A 26,245-nucleotide genomic window follows, 5' to 3' on the forward strand; every position below is an offset into this window, starting at 1 on the left:
AAAGAATGAAGACTGAGAGCAACAGATCTTCAATAACATGTCACGGTCAGCAGTGTCTGCGCTGAGGTCCAACAGCAGCAGCACTGTGGGTCTTCCAGTACAGTGAGAGGACAGCACTGGACTGAAAGATGTCAAAGTGATTGGTCGTTGTTCAGAAGCTAATCAGCTTATTCAATAACTTTGCTGATGAATGGAAAGTCGGAGATTGGCTTAAATTTCTCCAGTAGCAACTTTTCCAGATTGTTCTGTTTCAGGGGAGGTTATAGAATGACTGATTTTAAAGCAGTCATTATCTCTCATAAATTTGTTCCTCTCACAGATGAGAGGAATGAATTTGTTATTTGAATCAAATCAGAAATCGGTTTAGCCTGAACAGACTTTCTGTAGACTAGACTGATCTCAGGCAAAAAAAAACAATAGTTCTAGGTTGCCAACACCTGCTCATGGTAGTTCTGGTTGTGTGCATCCTTAAAGCTTCTGCAATACGACGTCTGAAAGTATATTGTATAAAATCTAGATTCCTAGATGATTTTAACTTGTACGTCTGTTATTTCAACACAGGACAATAAACACCTCATGATAATTTGAGTAAAATCTTCTCCATTGTTTGAGTTAACAGAAAAGATCAATCTTGATATTTCTCAGTGGTTTGAACATTGTTTTCATTTGTAAACAGTAACAACATTGTGGTTTTGCTTATAACAATTCTTAAATGTGTGTCGTGTTTAGCCACAAACCTGCAGGTAAGGACCCAGCAATTCCTGTTAAAGAAAATGAAGATGATTTTAGAATAAAGCAAAGTTCTTAGAAATAATTACTATTTAATAATTTTTGCATTTGGAAAACCAGTGTTAGAAATATTGCCCTGCGACAGACTGGCGACCTGTCCAGGGCGTACCCCGCCTCCCGCCTGGAATGTAGCTGGAGGTGGGCACCAGCAACCCTCCCGACCCCATTGGGGACAAGGGTGAACAGACAATGGATGGATGGATGGATGGGTGTTAGAAATACAATCGAAAACCTGTTCTAAGGAGGAAAACAAAAAAAATTCAAAAGTAAAGAGCCGACAGGAGAAGATGAAAGTACGAGAGAAACTGGAATGAGAAGAACTGAGACAGAATGCAGCAATAATCCGTTTTACAAGGTAAACATTAACTAATTTTCCACTGGGTACAAAGTGCCTTGAATGGGGGTCCATTTAAGAGGATCTTGCCCCAGGCCCCAGATAGGCTATCAGCTGACCTGAAAGCCAGTAATATGATATTTGGACTGTGTTGAGCAAATACACATGAAGAATTCATGATACATAGTTTTATTCTAACTGTAAAACATCTTAGACACACATATTTACTTATTTACTTAAATTAGGTCCTTTTACATTTATGTTTGATATGTAATTTGTTTGGTTTATTTCAACATAGTTTGTTTTTATCACATTTATAACCCCAACCCTTATAACAGTAACAACATTGTAGCTTTGCTTGTAACAATTCTTAAATATTTGTGGTGTTTAACCACAAACCTAAACAGAACCCCAGCCTTTTCTGTTAACGACGTTCTTAGAGATAATTAGTATTTAATAATTTTTTGATTTGGAAAACCAGTGTCAGAAATATAATTGAAAACCTATTCTAAAGAGGAAAACAAAAATCAAAAGTAAGAAGCCAACAGGAAGAGAAAATGAGAAAAGGAAAGGAAGAGAGAAACTGGAATGAGAAAAAAGGAGACAGAATGCAGCAATACTCAGTTTTACAAGGTAAATATGTTAATTAATTTTCCACTAGTTACAAAGTGCCATGAATTGGCGTCTGTCTAATCTTGTCCCAGACCCCGGTTAGGCTGACCTGAAAATCAAAAAATGTCTGGACTATATTGCGCAAATACGCATGAGGACTCCACAATAAATAGTTTTATTCCACCTGTGAAACCTTTTAGTTTTTACTCACTAAATTAGGCCCTTTTACATTCATGTTTGAAATGTAATTTCTTTGGTTTATTTCAGCAGTTTGCTTTTATCACATGATTGTAATTATTTAGGTGATGTTTTATGTTTATGTTCATAATGTTGTATAGACACAAATAATGTTTTTAATTAAAAGATTCACTAGCAGCTGTTGCTGTTTTACAGCAGCATTATTGCTGGCTTTCAATTTGGATTTTTCTAAATATTTTTACCTGTTTCAAGTAAAAAAAAAAAATAATAAAAGATTTTACTTCATTTTTGATGGCTTGTTCATGCAACATAGAATGAGATCCTGGGAGATACCTAAACAGATTGGGGTGTTACCTGCAATAATGTTTGTGTAGCTACTGTTTTTTGTATCCAAGAAGACTTTAAATATTAAACTCCTTGTGGCTTTAACCCAAACCTGTTAATGTCCAAAATAACAATATTCCTGATATTTGCACAATATAAAAGCACAGCCATATCTAAGGTGAGTTTGGAGCAAAGATGCTGCTTCACTGCATTCAGATGAATCTACTGAATTGGTTTGGACTCCAGATTATCAGCTCACTGTTAGTCAATGACTGTGTCAAACATTGCAAGCTCTCCCTTGCCATATCTGGCAAAAACATAAAAAAGATTACTAAAAGATAACAGAAAAAGAACTATACTCGTTTAGATTCTGACACAATGCACGACCTTGGGACAGTGGTGTTACCCCCTCTTTGGGTTTGTGGAGGACGGATTTCTCCCCCTGAGGCTTGGTGACCACCATGGATGTGAGCGGGGTAACGAAGCTGTACTTTAGGGACAGCTCCAACGCCTCTTTATTCACTTTCTCTTTCTCAGGTCCAGATAACAGCAGCCTGTATCACAGCATCTTGTCATAATTAGACAACATTATAAAGTCCAGCAAAAAAATCAGAGGCCACTTTTATGAAATTAAATTAAAGGTTGAACAGAGTAACAAAGAGTAAAGGTCCTCACAACAAATTTTTTCATGTTTTTTTTTTTTTTTTAAACAATATATACAGTACATTTCCTTGCACTGAAATAAAAATGTTTTCCCTTTCAAAATATTTTTGATTTGTGCTTAAGAGATGACAATGATAAAAATTTCAGAGCTTATTGACTTTCACACATTAGTCTAATAGGAGCTAATGTTTATTCTTTGTGTGTGTAATGTAAAAATAAATATCTTACCACTTATCAGTTAATTTTGAATTACAAGTTAAATGACATATTGCCTTCCCATGAAATAAAACCACTGATTTTCTGTTCTTCATGTATTTGTAGCATCAATCAGCAATAAATACTATTCATCTACTGTAAAGCATCTGTCAATCCATTTGTATCTCATACTGGTTTCTTAGTCTCATAGACAATACTTAAAGCAACTGTGTTATATTAAAAAAAATAGATTATTTTACACAATTTCAGTCAATTACTATTTCACCGTCATTTATTTATTTTCTCATTTAGTTATTTTTATCATTCACCTCTTTAACAGTCTTGGCAGTAAACCCTTAAGTAAACTGAAACTAAATCCTGATTCCAATATTAGAACAAATAACCAAAATAAGGACAGAAGAGAAGCCATGTCTCACTTACTCTCTCTCCAGAAGCTGTTTCACTGTGAGGTAGGCCCAAACCCTCTGCAGAAGGTTTTCGGTCACTGTTTCACTGGGATGGTCCGTAGAACCACTTGTGTTAGAAAATGTCACTGTTCTGTTGACCTGTCAAAAATATTAATTATTAATGGTCGTCTTAGCTTTGTAGGACAGTGTAATTGTGTACTGTGGACTGATCCTTACTGAGTAAGCCACGACTTGGGGAGTGAAGGTTTCAATGTTGTTGTCAGTGATCTCACCGGCCACAACAATCTCAGAACCGTTGTAGTACTGACTGAAATTAGTCTGGGTTAGATTGGATCCACCCACATAGATCATTGTCACATCTGTTAACAAAGGAGTGGCCACTTCTTCATAGAAACCCTGTTGATACACAGTGTGGTGTGGAATTAATACAGAATGAATTTTAAATGTAAAAACCTAGTAAATGAGTTGGTGTAAGGATAACGGGTGAAATGGAGGAGGATACCTTGAGCTGTAAATCGGCATCAGAGTCTTCATAAATCCGTCTTGCCACACCATTGTTCTGCAGCGACATTTTCTCCAAAAACTCAAAATTGACATCAGAGCCGAAGCCAAGACAGTAGAGAGGAAATTTTTCTGCAATAGCTTCTCTGACATTTGACTGTATTTTTTCTAAGTTAATTTCTCCTGAAAGGACAGAAATCAGGGCAAGTTATGCTCAAATTTTCTGAACCAGCAGAGTTAGCATCTGAAGGTAGGGTATAAATATATGGGTATACGTAATATACCTATAATACAAATATATATATATAGGTTTTAAATAAATAGTTATGTAAAACATTGTAAACAACATTGTAATAATAATTACAGGGAGACTGAACTCACACAAACATCAACAAGGAAATGATTGTAAGAAATAATTACTATTTTATTATTTGACAAAGATTAGACATGAATAATGTTATAAACTGTTTGCATTTACGTTAAAGAATGTTATGACAGATCAAGCTGCAAGGTGAAAATGCAAGATGCAGTAAAATATGTAAAAGAAATGGGAAATCTAAGTCTGGGATCACTTTAGAACTGAGTTTTAATTGTTTTAGGAAAGACAAATAAATTGTATAAATAACAAAATATGATATAATATAGTAAAAAATGAGGACACCCCTAAAATTATTTAGTTCTTTCCAGAGAAATGTTCATATACTTTCACTTTTAACCTATGAAAAGAGAATGATGTAGGAATAAATACTGCAGCTGTTCTTATTCCTGATTGTTAAAATAACCAAAGACCCTGTTTGTAGTCATCTAATTATGACACTGATCTATAAATCACCACCACCTACTGCCCTGATGTAGAGATCACACACACACTCTTACACTACAATGTGTCATGATATGCGGTGTAGATTGTGGTGAGGCAGACGCAGTGGACCCAGGTAAGATGAATAATGAATTTAATAATGCAACACACAGTCCAAAACAGTCCCAATGCCGGGCAGCACGGCCGAGCTAAAGCCAGGGCTCGACGCCGGTAGCAACCGGTAAACGAGGGATGAAAAATAGACTGGGCACACAGGAACGGAACGACAAACGACAAGGGCGGCAAGTAACGACGAGGACCCGACAAAGAACAGACACACAGGTGACACTAAATACACTGGGGGTAATCATAGAAACGAGACACACCTGGGAACAATCAAGGGGAGGACAGGACAACAAAGAGACTTAAGGGGACAGAAAACTCTAAATAAACACAGAAAGACACAGATCATGACAGTACCCCCCCCTCAAGGGCGGCTACCAGACGCCCAAGAAAAAAAAAAAAAAACCCAAAACCCCAACAAGGGTGGGTGGAGGGGTGCCGGACGGCGGGCCAGAGTCCAAACTAACAAAAAAAAACAACCCACAGTCGTGGGCGGAAAAACAAGAAGGGCCAAGAGTCCATAAACAACAAAAAAAAAAAAACTACCCACAGGGTGGGCGGAGGCAAAGGAGGCGGGAACCACTGAGGTGGTCTGGCGGTCGTCCGCGGCAGCGGGAACTACGGAGGTGGTCCGGCGGTCGTCCGCGGCGCTGGAGGCGGGAACCACGGAGGCGGTCCGGCGGTCGTCCGCGGCGCTGGAGGCGGGAACCACGGAGGCGGTCCGGCGGTCGCCCGCGGCGCTGGAGGCGGGAACCCCGGAGGCGGTCTAGCGGCCGTCCGCGGCGCCGGAGGTGGCAACGGAGAGTCCCGGGGGCCGCCCACAGACGGCGACGACGAGCCCCCCGAGGCAGGGTCTCTGGTGGAGCACAGGGGGTCTCAGTGGGAACACAGAAGGTCGGGGTCTCGGAGGGAACGCAAAAGGTCGGGGTCTCGGAGGGAACGCAAAAGGTCGGGGTCTCAGGAGGATCGTAGGGGGTCTGGGTCTCTGGAGGAACGCAGAGGGTCTCGGGAGTCGGGGTCTCGGGAGGAACGCAGAGGGTCTCGGGAGGAACGCAGAGGGTCTCGGGTGGAACGCTGGAGGTCAGGGTCTCGGGTGGAACGCTGGAGGTCAGGGTCTCGGGTGGAACGCCGGAGGTCAGGGTCTCGGGTGGAACGCCGGCTGGAACGGCCTCCGGTGCGCCGGCGGGTGCGCCGGCTGGAACGGCCTCCGGTGCGCCGGCGGGTGCGCCGGCTGGAACGGCCTCCGGTGCGCCGGCTGGAACGGCCTCCGGTGCGCCGGCTGGAACGGCCTCCGGTGCGCCGGCGGGTGCGCCGGCTGGAACGGCCTCCGGTGCGCCGGCAGGAACGCCGGCTGGAACGGCCTCCGGTGCGCCGGCAGGAACGCCGGCTGGAACGGCCTCCGGTGCGCCGGCAGGAACGCCGGCTGGAACGGCCTCCGGTGCGCCGGCAGGAACGCCGGCTGGAACGGCCTCCGGTGCGCCGGCAGGAACGCCGGCTGGAACGGCCTCCGGTGCGCCGGCAGGAACGCCGGCTGGAACGGTCTCCGGTGCGCCGGCTGGAACGCCGGCTGGAACGGTCTCCGGTGCGCCGGCTGGAACGCCGGCTGGAACGGTCTCCGGTGCGCCGGCAGGAACGCCGGCTGGAACGGTCTCCGGTGCGCCGGCAGGAACGCCGGCTGGAACGGTCTCCGGTGCGCCGGCAGGAACGCTGGCTGGAACGGTCTCCGGTGCGCCGGCAGGAACGCCGGCTGATTCGGCCTCGGGTGCGCCGGCTGGAACGCCGGCTGAAACGGCCTCGGGTGCGCCGGCTGCGCCGGTTGGGGGTGCTGGTCCCGGAGCTGGAGCTGGATCTGGGCTGGCGGAGAAACTGTGCGGATTGGGAGGCAGAGGGTTACCTCTCAGCACGGCAGCCGCCGTCAGGCACTCCCTCTCTGCCTCCTGTTGCAACTCCGCTAGCCCCAGATGCGGAAGTCGCGGGATCCATTCGTCCAGCATAATCACCAAGCGTGTGGCTATATTCAGGCGGTGACGGGCAGAGTATGGCCTTGCCACCTCTTCGACATAGTCCTTTATGGTTTTCCGCAAGCCCCCTGGGTCCATGATGTAATTAGCGTGCCTCACCGTACTTTTGGTCGGGTCCTTCTGTCAGCGAGTGCGGGTGGTGAGAGTGGTGAGGCAGATGCAGTGGACCCAGGTAAGATGAATAATGAATTTAATAATGCAACACACAGTCCAAAACAGTCCCAATGCCGGGCAGCACGGCCGAGCTAAAGCCAGGGCTCGACGCCGGTAGCAACCGGTAAACCAGGGATGAAAAATAGACTGGGCACTCAGGAACGGAACGACAAACGACAAGGGCGGCAAGTAACGACGAGGACCCGACAAAGAACAGACACACAGGTGACACTAAATACACTGGGGGTAATCATAGAAACGAGACACACCTGGGAACAATCAAGGGGAGGACAGGACAACGAAGAGACTTAAGGGGACAGAAAACTCTAAATAAACACAGAAAGACACAGATCATGACACAATGTTCACAGTAGTTAGGACATAATTGTTCTGTTAAGATAACTGATTTTAATTATTGTTCTAACTTTTTTAGAACAATAATTAAAACTATTATTCTAACTTTATTAGAACAATAATTAAAACTATTATTCTCTTTGAGGGAGTTGGTTTGTCATCATTAGCATTAACACACTGAAAGCTGCTGGTTCAAAACTTAAACTTTTTCTAATCTGTCTTTGATTTATCATGCCTGTGCAGATACAGGTCACTAATGAAATTATTCCTAATTATTGTTTTAAGTCCCAGCTGCTGCACTAAGAAATTATTATTATTATTAATACAAAGTAGCTATACACAAACATTAATACTTAACATATTGTCTATAACTCATAAGTCATTCACAAAAAACTCAAAATATCATTCAAATCTTTCAATAAAAATGGCCAAACTCTGTTTTCAAAAGGGGTCATTGGAAATGCTTTGCTTTGGATTCTTTTTTTGAAGAACTAATTGTTTTACTTTGTGTTATTTTTGTCTAACCTGCTGTTGGGTCTCCATCTGTGAGAAATATCAGGATGGAAGCCGAGCCTTCCCTGCTTTGTGCATTCAGCATCGAAGCTCCTTCCAACACCGCTCCATTGATGTTTGTAGCTGAGAAAGAAGAAATGATGTTTCTCTGCCATTATCAAGCAAAATGTCACATTATCCATCCATGACCTCATTAAGTGGATCCATCTATCCACTCACCCACCTCAGGCTGGGGTTTTTCCCAGGACATTTTTTGCAGAAAAGCAGCTGTGCTACCAACTGCACAACTGTACAGCCTTGCATTATTCATATTTACTGAAAGGTCATACCTCCTCTTTCAAAAATACTCTGTGCAAACTCTTTAGCCCTCTCCACATTTGAAGCAGTGGCTGGAACAAGTTCTCTTTTCCAGTGAAATATGTCTTGATCAAAACAGATGATACCAAAGAAGTCGTCTTCTGTCAGGTCATTTAAAATGTGGATTAAAGCCGCTCGAGTCTGTGACAAAGGCGCATTCAAAATATTATTTACTTTGGGGTCTTCTTAAGCCTTTTCTTCAAGTGGGAGGAAAGAGATAAATCACATAAAAAAGAGATGTATAAATACTTTACCTGCTCTATTTTTCTGCCGTGCATTGAGCCACTTCTATCGATAACAAAGACGACATTCTTCGGTATTCGGGGAAGATTAGATGGAGCAAAGTGATGGACAAAGTAACCGTCTGAAATCTAATAGTAAGTAAAGTTTGGAAAAGCAAAACAGTATGTTTGATGAAAAAAAAAGAATAAGAAGCTGACTCATATACCGAATAGCGTCGGATGTAAAATGCAATAAAAAATAATTTTGTGGATAAAATTTTACCCTGATGTCTCCCAGTCCGTTGTCTTGGTTGACATCATAAACAATGACCAGATCTCCATTCAAACCTTGCTCTCCACACCTCTCACAAGTTTTCTGTTGGTCCACAGTCGGATAGAAGTAAACCGACGCCTGGAAAAAAAAAACCTGATAAATCTGATGTTGCACACTCTAAACATTATGATTTTAATTTAATTATATTTCTACTTCTGTTTTATTTAAATTGTTGATTTATCAGTTCATTTAAAATAAGCATCATAATTACTAAACCACAATCACACAAAAGTTAATTTTCTTTTACTATGAAAGGTGAAATCTTTTTGTCAGAGGTTTGATAGCAGCTAAAAGTGTGTCACACTTCAGTACTTGAAGGCCAGCGTCCTGCAACTTTTAGGTGAGGCCCTCGTCCAAATCACCTCCAGTTAGAGTGTAGAAACGCCTCGTCAGCTTTAAATCAAGTTCAACAGAGCTTGTGACCTAATTCAGGATATGGTATGATTAAACAGAGAACCGTCTAACAGTTGAAGGACTCCAACCCTGTCTGGAGTTCAATTAGTTCAAGCAATGAAATAAAGTTGTTCTTTCCGGTTTGAAAATATGTATTCCTAGTCAAAGAGAAGTCAAATGTATTCTTATGAATATTGGAAATTTTTAGATTTACACTGAATTTCATGGTCTCTGGGTTTTGTTGTTTGCTTTGATTGATGGTAGTTTCTAAATGAAATATTACCAATTTTCTTGAAGCCATGCTTGCATACATTATTGTACTTTTGTTGATGTGTGTAGGGTTGACATAAAAGTCACGTTGTACTTCTGCAATAAGCATTTTAGGGAACACTTTGTATTTATGTTTTTACTTTCCCGAACTTCTAGACTGTGGATACATTTACACATACCATCAGAACCAGCTGTACCTGTTTGTCTGCATGTGTTTTGGTGACAGCATTAGCCAGGGTGCTCAGTCCTCCCTTCACATCAATGAATCTGATCCCAGCTTTCTCATGAATGTGCACATCCACCTAGATGTCAGAAAAATAAGAATACAGAAGACCATACAAAGGAAACTGTAGTTACCAGGGAAAGTTATAATGGATAATGAACAAACCTTGAAGTCTTTGACGGGCTGCATGGGTCGAGCATGGATCTGCAGCTCATATTTGCCGTGGGTTCGCTTCAGCAGCTCCTCATAGGTGAGTTCAAAGGTGACCTTTTTGTGGGCCGCCACAGTTACAGAGGTTTTAAATTCCTCCATGGTTCTTCCAACAGAGCTAATAAAAAAATAATCAGCACATGAAGTTTCGAAAATTTCAATTTAACGTTTTCAGTTGTGGAAGCTGGAAAAGACAAAAATGGCATCTAATTTAGACCTGCAAGTAAATCAATCAACTAGCTTATACCTGACAATTCCAGCACTTTGTCCGAGAAGCACAGCCTGAGTGTACTGCTGCTGAGCTCGTTCCTTAGTTTTCACAACTCCATCAAACACTTCCCCGTCCATCATCCTGCAGACACCAAAAAGCTTTGCTTACTTTGCTTAAGTTCTGCACACTTCTGTCTTAAATCCTGCATAAAATGCTTTATCTAACATTGAAGCTATAGTAAAATACATTATTAGATGTTGACGTATTAAGATTCCATTAACTTACATTCTGAATTTACTGATGAAGGCATTCTTGGGAATCTGAACATGGAAGGCAATTTCTTTTGACTGATCCATACGGTTGGCCACACGGCTGGTGATGACGGTGGTGGCATATCGACTGCTAACGGTGGAGTTGATGTGAAAGCTGTAAATGTCCCAGTCATCCTGCATGAACCCAGAGAGCGTAATAATAATAATAATAATAATAATAATAATAATAATACAATTCAGATTTCTGTGGCTTATTGTCAGTCAAGCACTGATCATAAATCAGAGCATTAATAGGTCAAATATAATTGTTTAAACAAATTACCTGCTTAACAGATACTAAGCTAAATACAAAATAATTTTATGCTGAGTTTTCATCACAGTCTGTGTGTAATCACTTTGTGTATTGAATTACTGAACTAATACTTAACTGCAAAATAAAGTACCATATATTTGCATTTTTTCTCATTTACTGATACAATTAACCAGACAATTTCAAAAGGTTTTCAGATATCCTCTAATACTTAAGGTTTCATGAGCAATAACACATTTCAGTGCAATGATAACTAAATAAATTATGAACAAACATATACACAGAACAAAGCAAAAATACAAATCACAATAACATTAACCACAGAGAAAACATTCCCTAAGTTGATCTGTTGTTGTTGTTTGGCTAAGGAAGAGATCATGACCCACAGTTAATTTCTACAAAAACAAATAGTATTTAAACAGGTAATCCATACATTCTGCTATTTTGCGGTGTGTTTCTCTGTCCTGTGGTTACTATACCTTCGCTGGTTGTGCAGCAGCCAAAGCCAGCAGAAACCCAAAGAGGACGAGCCGCTCCACAGCGCTCCCCATAGTATCTCGGAGCAGATTCAAACACAACCAGCTGGATCTTTCCGATAAACTCAAAGTGAGTTTTTGTTTGTGCACATTTTAAAAGCCAAATCATCTAGAAAGAAAAAAATAAATGAAGCATACCCACACATAAAAACTCTACCCCTCCTCCTCCACTCAGTCAACAGAAATTTGACGTAATCCTGTTATGTGCATAACCTTTACGATTGATTCTGAATGTCCATCTTCTGGACTTTGTTCATGTATGTTTGGTGAACACCATCCCACTCATTTGAAAACATACAAAAATTATATAACTGAGACAGTTTGACTTTACTCAGGACACAAGCTTTATTAAGCAAACAGGTATGGCACTGAGATAAACTGTTTTAAAGTTAAAATTTATTAATGACTTTAAAATATTTTCAACGGGGAACAAAGCCTCAAGGAGTTCTTGCTTCAACAGTGTTTGAACGGAACTTCTTTCTTCGCTTGAACCTAGCAGACTACTTTCCAGCGCTACTTTAATCCTGCTAATACTTGAACACTACTGAAGAAGTCGACGTAAAGCTGTATTTTTCTACGTTTTCTTTTTGTTAAAAAAAGCAAGAGCAAAAGCAAGGCTTTTTGACGATGTTGATAAGACAAGATATGGGCAAAATACTATTTCATAAAATCAAACATAGATAAATCACTTTGAAGTGTAGCTTTGCAAGACAGAAGAAGAAAGGATGTATGAGCCAAAAATATCTGCATTTCTTTATTAATACACAATCAGAATTATATAAACAGCAATCAATAACAACAGAAAAAATCTTTCAGGATCTATATGCATTAAAACAGTGTTTGGTAAGGTTACTGAACATTAATGGGTTTAGTTTTTACCCCTTTCATCTCCTTTAGAGGTTTGAATGTTTTTTTATTTATATTTAATTTTCTTTAAACATACTTTAAAAATGTATAATTTTTTCACCGATCTTGACTAATATTCATTTGAATGCTGATATCAAGCTGTGTAATTTTGTTTTAAATGTGCATTTGGTTACTCATTACAGCTTCCAGTTAAAGTTGTGCAACAAAGTAATCATTCAAAGTCCTCTCCAGGGCAAAGTCAGCTCCCACAAGCCAACAGGTCATTAGCACAGGATTGGCATTGCTGTAGTCAGTTGCAGTGGAGCTGAAAAAAAAAAAATTAAACAACTCTGTTTTTGTTGCCAACAAAAAATTATAATAAACAACAGAATACAAAATATACCTGGAAGCAGGAGTCTCTCTGTCTTTGAGCTTCAGTTTCGCATCAGATTGTTGCAGAAGCGCCTGATAGTCTGCTGGTTTTAAAGCTGCACTCAAAAATGCAGGACTTAGTGTTAAAAAGGTGGCACAGAATAATCTTGAGATACTGTGTTTGGATGCGCTGCAAGCTACAGTTAATGCATCTTTTCCAAACGTTCACAGTTGGAAAAAAAAAGAGTTGACTTTTTACTCACCTAAAAATCCTTCAATGTCGTTGGCAGATGCGTCTGCCGCAAAACAGGCCAAAGGAATTTGTTCCTGTTCTTCTCATGCACTAAGATAACCAAACGCACATCCTCCACCGCAACATCTATTTCATTGGCACGAATGATCACTGTATGACTAGAAAAATGCACACAGGAGTATTTAGGAGTATTCATGGACTGGAAATGGTATCATTTTATTGTGTCATTTTATCATGACAAGTACACCAGAAGTACCAATAAGTAGTATTTTAATCAAGTTCCTTTGCATACTCTAATTCGGAAACTAATTATAATTTAAAAATCTATTGCAAAAAGCCCAGTATTAAATTTGAAGATAATTGTTTCTTCAGTAGAAGGAAGTTATAAGTTGTAAATGAAAGAAGGTCACCGTCCAGCTGTGATGAGATCCTGTCCAGTGTGCCGTGTCGTGGACTGTCCCTGTCGAAGACTGATTCCCTCTGGATCAACCTCAATGTGCTGGTCAGTGCTGATGTGAATAACGATCTTAGCGAAGCCTCCATTTGTTAGTGAATCCAGCTCACCATTTACAAACACCGCTGATACCAAGAATATCAAATAAAGGAGGAGACCATTTTAACATGGAAATATCTCAGACTTTTACTCAGAAGTTTTGAAATGAAACATCTCAGCTTGAAATGGCGCAAAGAGAAATATTACGAACCCTTGCTTGGATGGTGAAGCAGTTTGAAAATGGCAGCTTTACTGACATCAAAGCAAAGAGGAACAAGTTGATTTTCAGCTTTCCGCAAAAATCTGTGAGAAACAGGAGGAGCTGGATGGAGAGAAAGGGTTTGTGTAAAAAACAGATGTCATAAACCGACACGGTCATTCATTTCAGCTACAGATGAAATAATCTGAGTTTCATTTATGGAAATTTGATGATTATTATTATAATTCCTATAAAAAAGAATGCAGCTCTAACTTAAATAAATAGCTTCAACTGATCACAAGTAACTGAGTTACATAGATTTGTTTATTTAACTTAAATTGGACAAACTTCCTTAAATTACTTCTAAACTGTTTAGTTAAGACAGATCAGCTATTCTATTTTTTCAATACTGAAAAGGAAAAACTCAATACAGTATGACTTACTGTATAATTTATTGTGTGTTTTCCTTTTAGTGTTGCATTCCAGGTTTTTGCCGGATCTGTTTTCACCAGCAGTAAATGATCAGTTTCACATCAATTTGTCCTTATGCTAATTTCTCCCTCTATTTAATAAACTTCTTGCCATTTTATTCTATTACTATTTCTATTCTTTAGCTGTTAACACACCATTCTGTACTTATGCACTAATCCTTGAATATTAGTTTTGATGAATTATGAGGAGACATAATTATTAAAGGTGCTGTAACCTGACATTTTAACTGTGAATTGGATCTGAATTTGGGCTTGCTAAATATTATGAAATAAAACAGAGCTGTCTAAAAGTATTTCTTCAACAGGGTTGCCAATTGCTCTACCAGTCAGCTGGAAAAAATAATCACTTTTCTCAAGTTATGTAGGCTGTAAAAATATTTCTTCATTCATTACCAAGTGTTATCATCTCTGGGGCCGGTGGTTCAACGATCATACTTATGAAATCATCTGTAAACAAAGATTGATGTATTGAAAGCTTAATCTCAGAGAAGAGGAGATGCTTTAACCAGTTCATTATTTAGTATATGAAAAAGTATTTGCCGGTTAACACGTTTTTTCTCCATTTTCTGTCACAATCAGGTTTCAGAACAAACAAATTCTACTATCGGTGAAATATAACATAAGTGAACTAAAAGAAAATCCTTCAAAAACTTATTACCTCATTTATTATTCATTAATTTAGTTTAGACATTAAATAATACGTATTAACCAATTTATAGCTTTTGTATTTAATTTCACTGATTGTGCTCAAGTCTGATTACAGGCAGATTTCTAGAATCAAATCATCATGTAACTAGAACCTGCCTGACAACATGAGGTAAGCGAAGGTGCTGTGTTTTCCTTTTAGTGTTGCCTTCCAGGTTTTTGCCTGATCTGTTTTCACCAGCAGTAAATGATCAGTTTCACATCAATTTGTCCTTATGCTAATTTCTCCCCCTATTTAATAAACTTCTTCCCATTTTATTCTATTACTATTTCTATTCTTTAACTGTTAACACACCATTCTGTACTTATGCACTAATCCTTGAATATTAGTTTTGATGAATTATGAGGAGACATAATTATTAAAGGTGCTGTAACCTGACATTTTAACTGTGAATTGGATCTGAATTTGGGCTTGCTAAATATTATGAAATAAAACAGAGCTGTCTAAAAGTATTTCTTCAACAGGGTTACCAATTGCTCTACCAGTCAGCTGGAAAAAATAATCACTTTTCTCAAGTTATGTAGGCTGTAAAAATATATATTAATTATTTACGTCTCAGTATCCCTGTGGCCGTCGGTTGAGCACTCCTTCCACTACTGGTGTAATCTGTAAAGAAAGTTTGATCTATTGAAAGCTTAATCTCAGAGAAGAGGAGATGCTTTTACCAGTTACGTATTTAGTATATGAAAAAGTATTTGCCGGTTAATACATTTTCTTCTTCATCTTTTGTCACAATTAGGTTTCAGAACAAACAAATTCTACTATCAGTGAAATATAACATAAGTGAACTAAAAAAAATCCCTCTAAAAACTTATTACCTCATTTATTATTTATTATCTATTAATTTAGTTTAGTTCATTCACAGCACACCAGCAAAACCCCCTCTGTCTTGCTAAAAAGTACAAAATCAAGGTTTTGGAGTGACCTTGTTAAAATTTTGACTTGAATTTGATTAAACTGCTGGGGCATGACCCTAAACGAGTCGCCCATGTAACATGTTGTATTATTTTGCATGCAATTCATGTACAGAAAATATCTAAAGGTGCCAAATGAAATTTAAAAAATAAAGACATTTCGTCTAATAAATTGGAAAACCTTGATTTTATCATTGACGATATCAAGAAATGTTTTTTGCAATGCTGCTTATAGCAGAACTTTGTGAGATGTGTCATACCAGAGTAGTCGTAAGAAACGAAATCACTTGAATCAAAGGAAAAGCCTGAAAAGAAAGAGATAATAATATTGAAATTATGCACAGTCATTTATCAGATTTTCAAAAGTAACAATAACCATTAGAACAATAAGTAGTAGATAATTATAAAAATATTTTAGCTTTTCACTTTTTTAAATTAACTGTCAATGAAAGCAATATGGATTTGTAAATAATTAATCAATTCAGTAAACACGGCTCTTTTTTGAAGAAGAATTGTACCAGACACTGAAGAAGTGCTTTAAGTGATTTAACGAAATTTGCTGGTGTTGTGCCAAAATGTGATAATCTGCCATAAATGGATTGCGTGCTGTGGGAATGCAAACAGCTTGATAACTGTGTTGTTTCAAATAACTTGAAGGGGTTGCAGTTAAAAATTGGGGCAAACTATATTATTGCTACAACACACATTTGTCTATCAGAGACTTAGGCAGAGGTTTGTCTCCCTTAATTGATACAGCCATTCCCAGAAAGCTTGTTGGAAGTGTATAGAGTTTAACAAAAACTGCTATATGTACAAAATACTACCTTTAGAAATGTTTTTTTTTTGTGGTAAGAGCTGATTGTGTTTATGCTGTAACCTTGCTAATTCTAAAAACAACATGGAACCACTGTGAGATATGGTGTGCAACACAATTTAAGATAAAAACAATTATCTATATTTGGTAGACCATCACGTTTTGGCACAACATGTCTCCAGTTCAAACACAGCAGGAGATACAACCCAAATAAATTTTTTTTGCCAGCTGGTGACTTTTTCCAAAATTTTCATGATGGTCTGAATGGCCCAATTCTGATCTTTCACCCCCCAAAAATGTGATACTAAATTGTATTTGAGAGCTTTCTCTGCCGTCTGAATGGCAGTGTCGCATTTTATCTGACTTTATCTCACTCATGTGAGATACGCATCTAGATCCTAAATCGAGACAAATCATGAAAGAAGTCTGTTCCAGTGAGGAATCACATCACAAACTCACAACTCCTAGTTCCGACTATGCATCCAAACAGATTTCTATATAAGGTTACTGTCAATGCTCAAAAAGCCATTGCGATTACGATAGTGCTTTCCTTTCATTACTTCATCTTGTTATGATCTCGTGACAATATCGTTGGACTCCATTACTCATCAACTTTAAAATCAATCAATGGTGGCATCCACTATTACTTACGTAAACAGTGTGCTGCTGTGTGACATCTACTTTCTTCTTCTCTGTCGCTTTGAGATTGTTAACTATTCACACAGAAGTGAATGGTTTGCCCTAATTACAATTACTAGCAGTATAAGTGACTGTACAAAACAAAGAATCAGATCTCGGCAAAAATCCGAATTAAGCATCAAGCCCTGCTGTGTGAAAGTAGCCGTAACCTCAGTGGTCGAAAGCTCCATGTCAGAACATTATAATGATTTTCAAATGGTTCAGGCTTCAACTTTTCTACATTTCTCCCCTCCTTATCTGTGCTGCATTCACTCTGATTAACATAACATGTCGCAAAGACTTTCTCCTTTCTTTCCTTGAGTGATTAGTTGCACTGGTGCCACATAAGGTTTATTTAGACACTTTATTGAGAAATTAGCTCTCATGCGTTACATAAAATCTGTGTGTGGCCTTTATACCAGGTGAAGAAGGAATACCAGGAGGTCCAAAGGGTCCTATTCAAAACAAAGAGGTGATAACGTTAAATCACATGCATCCGTTAATTTCAAAATTATATTGATATAATTTCTAATAATCTCAAAATGTGTGCTACGTTCACTGCTTTTATCTGATAATCCTAACCTGCCACAGAAACTTTTTTTTCTTTCCTCGAGTGATTGATTTGCTTAGGCAGACTTTTGAGAAATTAGGTGTCATGTGCGACCAAACTGATCTTTCTCAAGAGCGCTGATTTTATGCAATGCTTCTCATGACAGTGTGTGGCCTACTATACCATGTGAACCAGGTTGTCCAGGAAGACCAGAAAGACCAGGAAGACCAGCGAGCCCAACGATTCCTATTCAAAACAAAGAGAAGATAATGTTCATTTAAAAATTATATTGAGAAGGTTTTATTCTGGGGCTGCACAGTGGCGCAGTTGGTAGCACTGTTGCCTTGCAGCAAGAAGGTCCTGGGTTCGATTCCCGGCCGGGGTCTTTCTGCATGGAGTTTGCATGTTCTCCCTGTGCATGCGTGGGTTCTCTCCGGGTACTCCGGCTTCCTCCCACAGTCCAAAAACATGACTGTTAGGTTAATTGGTATATCTAAAATTCTCCCTAGGGGTGTGTGTGTGTGTGAATGGTTGTTTGTCCTGTATGTCTCTGTGTTGCCCTGCGACAGACTGGCGACCTGTCCAGGGTGTACCCCGCCTCCCGCCTGGAACGTAGCTGGAGATGGGCACCAGCAACCCTCCCGACCCCATTAGGGACAAAGGGTGAACAGAAATGGATGGTTTTATTCTGCACACACATAAACTGTAGACAAGGATATGCAAATTATTCCAAAGTGATATGGGTTTAACACTTTTAATATTTCATTTCCTGCTACTTGCGTTGCTGTAGAAATATACATAAATACAATTCCTCCAAAATTCTGCAAGAAAATTTTAACTTTGTTCAATCATGGAAGTTTGCTTTTGATTAATTTTGTTAAATTGAACTGTATATCCAGTTATTTCTCACACAATATAATCTGAGTTATCTTTTTTTGGACAAAGACTCAGAAAAAATGTTTGTTTTACATTTGGCTAATCTTGCAAATGAAAGGGTACACGTTTACCCTGTTGTGTGTACAATTATTCACAAATGGACATCTAAGCTCAATGATTATTTAAAAAATAAAAATAATGCTTTATCATCATTTCATTATGATGCATCTTACTGTCATTGAATCCATAAAAAAGAAGGCAGGGAAGGAGATATTTACTGTTGGCTGGTGTGGCATGACTGTCGGACCGAACTACTCCCCCCTCTTTGGGTTTGTGAAGGATATCCATGTCCTCCCCCTGCGGCTTGGTGACCACCATGGAGGTGAGTGGGGTCACAAAGCTGTACTTCAGGGACAACTTCAAAGTATCGTTCTTCACTTTCTCTTTCTCAGGTCCAGATACCAGCAGCCTGCATTGTGACAACTACAATGTGACAACTGAGATAAACAGCAGCAAAACATTGGGCACTTTTACACTTTGAATGTTTGTGCTTTTCATACAACATTGTGAACATTATCATTCAGATGTTATATTACTGTCTGAAAGCTTCTCTTAAAATGTAAAACTCTAGAGTTTATAAACCCCCTGTTGGTTAGCAGGTGGCTGCTCACACTGGACCAGTGTCTGCAACAGACATAGGAGTTCTCCTCTTCACTGGTGACCATACAGTAGTCTGTTTCTAGTGCTGCTAAAAAATGTAACTGTATATCAAATAATTTTTCACACAATATAATCCGAGTTATCTTTTTTTTAACAAAAACTCAGAAAAAGACATAGGAATTGTGCTATGAATTGTGTTTGATACAACAACTGAGATCCGTAGTGTCCAATATAAAGACCTTTGATGACCTTTGTAAAACTATGCAAACAGTTTCTATGATTTGGTTGATTTTTACTGCTGCTGTGCAGTTTTAGTACATTCATTATGATGATCTATGGCTGCTCTTTAAATCCTGACTTGACATTTCAGATTCATGTGAAATGTGGATCATTAGGGAAAGCTTTAACCATTAATAAGCAGATGTTGTTTACATGACTAATATTCCAAAAGTGTGTGTGAAGTGGGCCTAATCAATCATTTTACTCGAGCAACTCAACTTTGCTAAAATTATGTTTATGATGGACTGCTAATCCGAGTTTGTTTTAGTCCTGGTAGATTTAGATTTATTTTCAACCAAGAAGTTTATTTCTGACGTCAAATGAGACAGGCATTACTTAAAAGGTAATTCAACAAGAAAATGATGTCAATTTTGAAAGAAAAAAAACAAAGTTGTCTTTTCTTGTTTGCATTGTACTAAAAATTGTATGTAGAAAATTATTTATATCCACCTTCATAATCAATGGAAAAATCTTGGTATTATAGCCAGAAAACCTAATAATAATTACATGTCAGCCTTTAAAATGTTTTCTGTGGTTTTTTGACAAATTGTCTTTGGCTATGGGCTCCAAGTCTTCGATTCAAGCCAGATTCAATTTAAGAGTGTGACTGAGCCATTTAAAAATATTATTTCCAGTAAAGAAGCATTTGTGTTTCATTAAAAGATTATTTTAAGCCCAAATCTACCAGGGCTGTGAATAATGTTGGGCTTAACTGTACTGTAATCTTTAGTGCAATGATGTAACAAAGAACAAACAATACAGGTTGCTGTAAAGTCATTTTATGAGAATCAATATATGCACAGTAATGAAAGCCATTGTCTGACTACTGCAAGTGTCCAATGAAATCAGAAATGACTGCATTGGATTTGTTTTATCTTGTTTTGGGTCAACATTGTGATGCAGAAGAACAAAGTCTCAAATTGTTCATTGATGTTTACAGTCTAACTCTGGTGTAAAATACAAGTTCACACTGAAAATCCATTTGTGTCCATCGATTGAAATTGTAGTGGAAAACTGCAAACTGAATCCTAAATAAAATAGAAACAAAAAATGAACTGTGACATATTGTACCACTTACTCTTTCTCCAGAAGTTGTTTCACAGTGAGGTAGGCCCAAACCCTTTGAAGAAGTCCATCAGCAATTCCAGTAGAAGAATCCACAAACTCATTTGTTTTAGAAAATGTCACTTTTTGTTTACTCTGTCATAATGCAAAAACAATTTTAAAGTCAGTACACAAAAACTTTTAAAAATAATCTAGAAAAAAGTCTTAATACTTAGACATTGTAGATTGATCCTTACTGAAATGGCAACAACTTCTGGCACAAAGTTTTCAATGTTGTTGTCGATGATCTCACCGGCCACCACAATCTCAGAGCCGTCATAATAATGACTGAAATTAGTCTGGGTTAGATTGGTTCCACCGACATAGGTCATTGCGATATCTGTTAACAGCGGAGTGGCCACTTCTTCATAAAAGCCCTGTTGATGTATAGATTTATGCAGTGATGATGACAGTTTTCTGCATAAAAGTGTTGGAAATAGATAAGAAGAGTATTGGTGAAATGGACAAGGATACCTTGAGCTGCAAATCAGCGTCAGAGTCTTCATAGATCCGTCTTGCTGCACCGCTGTTCCCCAAAGACATCTTCTCCAAAAACTCAAAATTGACATCAAATCCAAAACCAAGACAGTAGAGAGGAAACTTTCCTGCAATCGCCTGTTTTACATTTGATTGTATTTGTTCGAGATTTGTCACTCCTAGAACGACACAAGAAACTGCTAGAAATATTTCCAACAAAAATAAAACCAGACAGCTATCAGCTGTCAAAAGACTACATACAGAAATATATGATTAAAACTTTTAACATATTCCTAATTTTAACAGAATGGTGATATACTGTGAATGTAAAGTGTAGTTTTAAAAAAGCTAAACTGTATTGAAACCCAATGGAGATTTGTTTGTGGTTGACTTATCTGTCAACAGTGTAGATTAGTTACAAATTTATGAAAGCTTGATGCGTCACAACACGGCTCTGTGGTTTTTAACTCATCTACTGATTCTATTTCTGATGAACTGCTGCACATTCATGACTTCAATTTCACCAGTTTAACCAAAACCACTTATCTGGTTTTTTGGGCTCACTTAAGTTTCTGTTTTACTTTGTAGTTTGCTAAAATTAAATATAATGACACGGTGCAACATGTAATGTGGTTTTTCATGATGTAATTTAGACATAGATCCTTTTAGAACTTTTTGTTGACTAAATTATGTAATCTTACAAAACTATAGAACTACCAGAGGGATTTTTTTTTATTATGCACTGTGATTCTATGAAAAAAATGACTTGAGTACCAACAGAGTAAATATCTCATTATTAAATTAACATTTTGAAGGTGTTTGCTCTAGTGCATGTGAGTGTGTTTTAAATTAACCTGATGTTGGGTCTCCATCTGTGAGAAGTATTAGAATGGAAGCTGAACTTTTTCTAGGATGTGCATTCAGCATGCGTGTCCCTTCCAACACTGCTGCATTGATGTCTGTAGCTGAAAGAAGTAAAAATAAAATTAATTAATTGCCATCCTGCTGCAAGATGTTTGAATTCCTGTGTACTGAGAAATCTCACTTCCTCTGTCAGTAATACCATACGCAAATCTCTTGGCACCCTCTAGATTTGCTCTAGTGGCCTGAACAAGTTCTCTTCTCCAGTGAGATATTTCGCTATCAAAACTGACAAGACCTAAGTAGTCATCTTCTGCCAGGTCATTCAATATATGGATTAAAGCAGTTCTGGTCTGTGGAAGAGACACACATAAGAAATAAGGTAAGAAACAATTAATCAACATTTGTTTTTGGGTGAATCACACACTGTTTGTTTAATTGTAACAAACCTTTGAAATAATTTACCTGTTGTATTTTTCTGCCGTGCATTGAGCCACTTCGATCTATAACAAAGACAACGTTCTTTGGTATTCGGAGAAGGTTTGATGGAGCAAAGTGATGGACAAAGTATCCGTCCGAAGTCTTAGAAGAAGTAAGAACATGTAAATGAGTGAAAGAGTGAAAGATATTTCAACTTTTTGGTCATGTTTTAAACTACACACATCTTCCTATCTACATCTGTATTAGTAATTGTTTTCAGGAGTGTTTTACCTTGAAGTCGCCCAGTCCATTGACTCGATTTACATCATAAACAACAATCAAATCTCCACTCAGACCCCACTCTCCACAGCTGTCACAAGTTTTCTGTTGGTCCACCGTAGGATAAAAATACACCCATGCCTGAAACAATATAAAAGAATTATGTTTCTTGTGTCACACAGGAAGCTTGGTGCTACTGTGTTTAAATGTGTGTATTTATTTGAAGTGCTTTGTATAGTTAAGTGACAATATAAAGGGAAATCATTTAAATTACTGCAATGATAGACTTTGTATTCATTAATTAACTACATAATTTGCTTATTTTCAGAGCCAGTCAGCAGAGAAAGAAAACCCGATAAATCAAAGTCCTTGAAATACTGAAAAGTTCTTCCTTCAAAATAAGATTAGGACATAATCAGAACAAAACTTTATCAGGTAAAGGATAAAATCTTGAAGACAGTATATCTGTATTGTAATTCTTAAGAGTATTTCTTAGTCTTCTAGTTTTTGTTGTTTTACTACCCCCTTGTGGCAGGATTTGAGTTAGGTTTTGTTTTCAATAAAATTCAGACTGTCCAAAGTTTCCGGCTTACAACCCGGTGCGGTAGAGCGACAATCTGCTTCAAGCCTTATGTATCTTTGTCCATAAGTGTTGTATTGTTCAAATGTTGTTTATATAAGTTTGTCAGCCATTTAAGTTTTGCTTAATCTTTAACTTTGGTAAACGTGTCCAGCCTTCGTGTCGTGGCACTACATGTTAAAAGTTTGTCTTTCATATATCAGTGTAGTGTACTTGAGACGTGCAAACTGTTCATGTATGTTTTCTTTATGCTTGTTTTTCAGTTTAAAAAAAAAAAGGAGGAAAAAATAATTAAAGCTCAGACGGCTCAACGCTTGGAGTTTTATGAAGTTTTTTTTTCTTGTGTTCGCTATCTGTCTAAGGCGGGTTAGCACACATCCGTGTAAGGACAGAATAATATCTAACAGTGAAATGTAGTGTTTCTTTTCAAAGTGTCAGTCCAGTGAGTTCAGTATAATAAATTGTTTTAAGAACTGGAAACAAAATGGCATTCATTTCCTGCGCCATAGCATACATTAACAATTTCACAAATTTAAGATAAATAATTGTGCACATCATGAGTAACATGTATGTAATGAAGAAAAACAAAACATAATTCACTACTTATGATTTCAAGCTAACTGCTATGCTGAAGATAAAAGAGAAAATAGCCTTAGAACCAACAGTACCTGTTTATCTGCATGTGTTTTAGTGATAGCATTAGCCAAGGCGTTGGTGCTCAGCCCTCCTTTCACATCAATGAAACTGATGCCGGCTTTCTCGCGAATGTGCACATCAGCCTTATTGTGGGAACAAAAACGCAATTAGAAGCATTTATCACCACAACTGATGTTATTTTCACCATAATTGAAAAACCTTGAAGTCTTTGACGGGCTGCATGGGTCGAGCATGGATCTGCAGCTCGTATTTGCCGTGGGTTCGCTTCAGCAGCTCCTCATAGGTGAGTTCAAAGGTGACCTTTTTGTGGGCCGCCACAGTTACAGAGGTTTTAAATTCCTCCATGGTTCTCCCAACAGAGCTGAAAACAAAAGCAGAAACTGTAATTATTGAAAAATGTTAGAAGTATCGATCTTAAATATTTCTGGCTGCAGATATACAAAAACATGCGTGGAGAAAGTATGGGACACCAGAAAAACATTTATCTGAGGGAATTGGGATTGAGTTACCTGACAATCCCAGCACTCTGACCACGAGACACAGCCTGAGTGTACTGTTGCTGAGCCTGCTCCTTAGTTTTCACAACTCCATCGTACATTTGACCATCAATAAGCCTAAAGAGGTAAGAAACAAATAGCTGAAACTAGAATTAACAAGAATTTATCACAAAATAATAATTATGTAAAAATATCAGGCGCTGTCACAAGCTTTCCTTCCACTCACATCCTGAATTTACTGATGAAGGCATTTTTGGGAATCTGAACGTGGAATTCAATTTCTTTCGATTCATTCATGCGATTCACAACACGGCTTGTGATGATGGTGGTGGCATATCGGCTGGTCACAGTGGAGTTGATGTGAAAGCTGTAAATGTCCCAGTCGTCCTGTTAAACACAGACAGCAGCTCAGGAGCAGACACCCAACTGAGAAACTATTCATTGTTTCTGCATTGATTATAGACTGTGGACAAACTCTATTTTTATGACTTTATTATCTAATAGTTCATATTTTCTACATACACAAGTCCTAATGGCAAACATACAAATAGTGTTTTACAGACCTTTGTCACTTGATACGCTACTCTGTACTTTGTGTTCAAAATGAGGTTGACCTAAAATTAATGAGTAATTCAATACAAATTGACTTAGAAGTAACATATTTGCACAACTAAAGAGGCAAAACAATCTGGAAAAGAGAACAAATTCTACATTTTTGTAACATCCCTAATCCTTTTTTTCTTTTTGTAAAGCCAAGCTAGTTTTCTAAACTCATTTCTTCTTCTTTGACAAAATGATGTACATCCTTCAGCAAATGTTACTTTTTTCTTCACAATCTACATATTCACACAAACATAAATAAATATGGGCAAGTTGTCCATAAATGCATGCATAATGACTCATTTTAATGTGAATAAACTGGGCAGTTTCATTTTATAAAGTCACAACTAGCAACTAGTGCAAATAAATAGTTGCTTGTGACAAAAAACACAATTTAATTCAATTTAAATTTAAACATGACATTTGTCATTTTAAATAGTATCATCCAAATCTATTTTTCTCATTGTCTCAGCCTCAATAATTGCAGACATAGACGGCATGTTACTTAAAAAACTTTTTTGTCCACAAAATCTCAGACATACAAGTATAAATGCTCCACATTTGTTGGTGAAGTTAAAAACAGATAAAAATTCTTCTTTATGGTGAAGTTAAAAACACATTCGAACTCTGATCTGCTCTTTGAACATCTGTTTAGAAAGGAAGCCTAGAGATAGAAGCTTAAAACATACAATCAAAATGATGACGTTTTTTTATTCTTCACTGAATAATGTCCCCCATATTAAGTTCTAATAATCACATAGTAAATTCTCACTATTTATTGAAATACATTTTCGTGAATATTTATATTGAACATGTGGGATTTAACAAGAAAATAATAGCATTTAGCACAAGCACATTTGTCCTTGTGCTAAATGTTTTATTTAATGTAACACTAGCAAATTGTATCTCATTTTATGTTAAGGCTTTTCATATTTTATTTATATACATTTATGAGTTTATATTCAAAGACAGTGGAACATATTCACAGCTTAAAGAAGCTTGGAAATAAAAGAATCATAGTGATAAACGTAGACGTGACTCGTCATTGGGACATTTATATGTTATGTTTTTGTTTCTTTCTGTCACATATAAAGAGTTGGCTTCACTTGTGAATTTATTCCTGCTCTTTTTGTTGTTTCAATAAACAAGTAAAAGATTTGCAGTGGAGGCATGAAAATGAATCTACTGTTGTCTTGATTTTTCCACAACAACAGTTCATTTTGTAATAGTTTTATGATTTTGTTTTAGTAAAATCTGCAATGAATTTTCATTTTAATCATATCATAATGCACATT

At 37.9% G+C, this 26,245-nt stretch overlaps 1 protein-coding gene across 5 annotated transcripts in view; it reads right to left on the reverse strand.

The window, feature by feature from the left end:
• The window catches only part of LOC114135305 (inter-alpha-trypsin inhibitor heavy chain H3-like), a 49,923-nt gene that overhangs the window by 11,268 nt on the left and 12,410 nt on the right, over positions 1 to 26,245 (reverse strand). The window contains exons 2-22 of one of the 5 annotated variants that reach the window (XM_028002481.1): positions 24,577 to 24,737; positions 24,363 to 24,467; positions 24,052 to 24,214; positions 23,865 to 23,975; positions 22,629 to 22,757; positions 22,383 to 22,499; positions 22,102 to 22,270; positions 21,911 to 22,021; positions 21,054 to 21,235; positions 20,777 to 20,956; positions 20,554 to 20,675; positions 18,815 to 19,005; positions 17,844 to 17,906; positions 17,530 to 17,565; positions 15,879 to 15,923; positions 15,257 to 15,310; positions 14,392 to 14,445; positions 13,520 to 13,630; positions 13,226 to 13,394; positions 12,826 to 12,973; positions 12,611 to 12,678 (exon numbers count right to left, since the gene is read on the reverse strand). In XM_028002481.1, the coding sequence (XP_027858282.1) occupies positions 12,826 to 12,973; positions 13,226 to 13,394; positions 13,520 to 13,630; positions 14,392 to 14,445; positions 15,257 to 15,310; positions 15,879 to 15,923; positions 17,530 to 17,565; positions 17,844 to 17,906; positions 18,815 to 19,005; positions 20,554 to 20,675; positions 20,777 to 20,956; positions 21,054 to 21,235; positions 21,911 to 22,021; positions 22,102 to 22,270; positions 22,383 to 22,499; positions 22,629 to 22,757; positions 23,865 to 23,975; positions 24,052 to 24,214; positions 24,363 to 24,467; positions 24,577 to 24,737 (2,421 nt within the window). In that variant the 3' untranslated portion in view covers positions 12,611 to 12,678. Of the gene's footprint in view, positions 1 to 737; positions 762 to 2,644; positions 2,812 to 3,556; positions 3,682 to 3,759; positions 3,940 to 4,045; positions 4,228 to 8,019; positions 8,131 to 8,336; positions 8,506 to 8,618; positions 8,736 to 8,868; positions 8,998 to 9,779; positions 9,885 to 9,970; positions 10,134 to 10,262; positions 10,368 to 10,511; positions 10,673 to 11,287; positions 11,492 to 12,610; positions 12,679 to 12,825; positions 12,974 to 13,225; positions 13,395 to 13,519; positions 13,631 to 14,391; positions 14,446 to 15,256; positions 15,311 to 15,878; positions 15,924 to 17,529; positions 17,566 to 17,843; positions 17,907 to 18,814; positions 19,006 to 20,553; positions 20,676 to 20,776; positions 20,957 to 21,053; positions 21,236 to 21,910; positions 22,022 to 22,101; positions 22,271 to 22,382; positions 22,500 to 22,628; positions 22,758 to 23,864; positions 23,976 to 24,051; positions 24,215 to 24,362; positions 24,468 to 24,576; positions 24,738 to 26,245 lie in introns of those variants that run through there. The other 4 variants (XM_028002477.1, XM_028002475.1, XM_028002478.1 and 1 more) reach the window with 4 other exon arrangements.

This window comes from Xiphophorus couchianus, chromosome 20 (assembly GCF_001444195.1).
Source record: "Xiphophorus couchianus chromosome 20, X_couchianus-1.0, whole genome shotgun sequence".
Classification (NCBI taxonomy): Eukaryota; Metazoa; Chordata; class Actinopteri; order Cyprinodontiformes; family Poeciliidae; genus Xiphophorus; species Xiphophorus couchianus.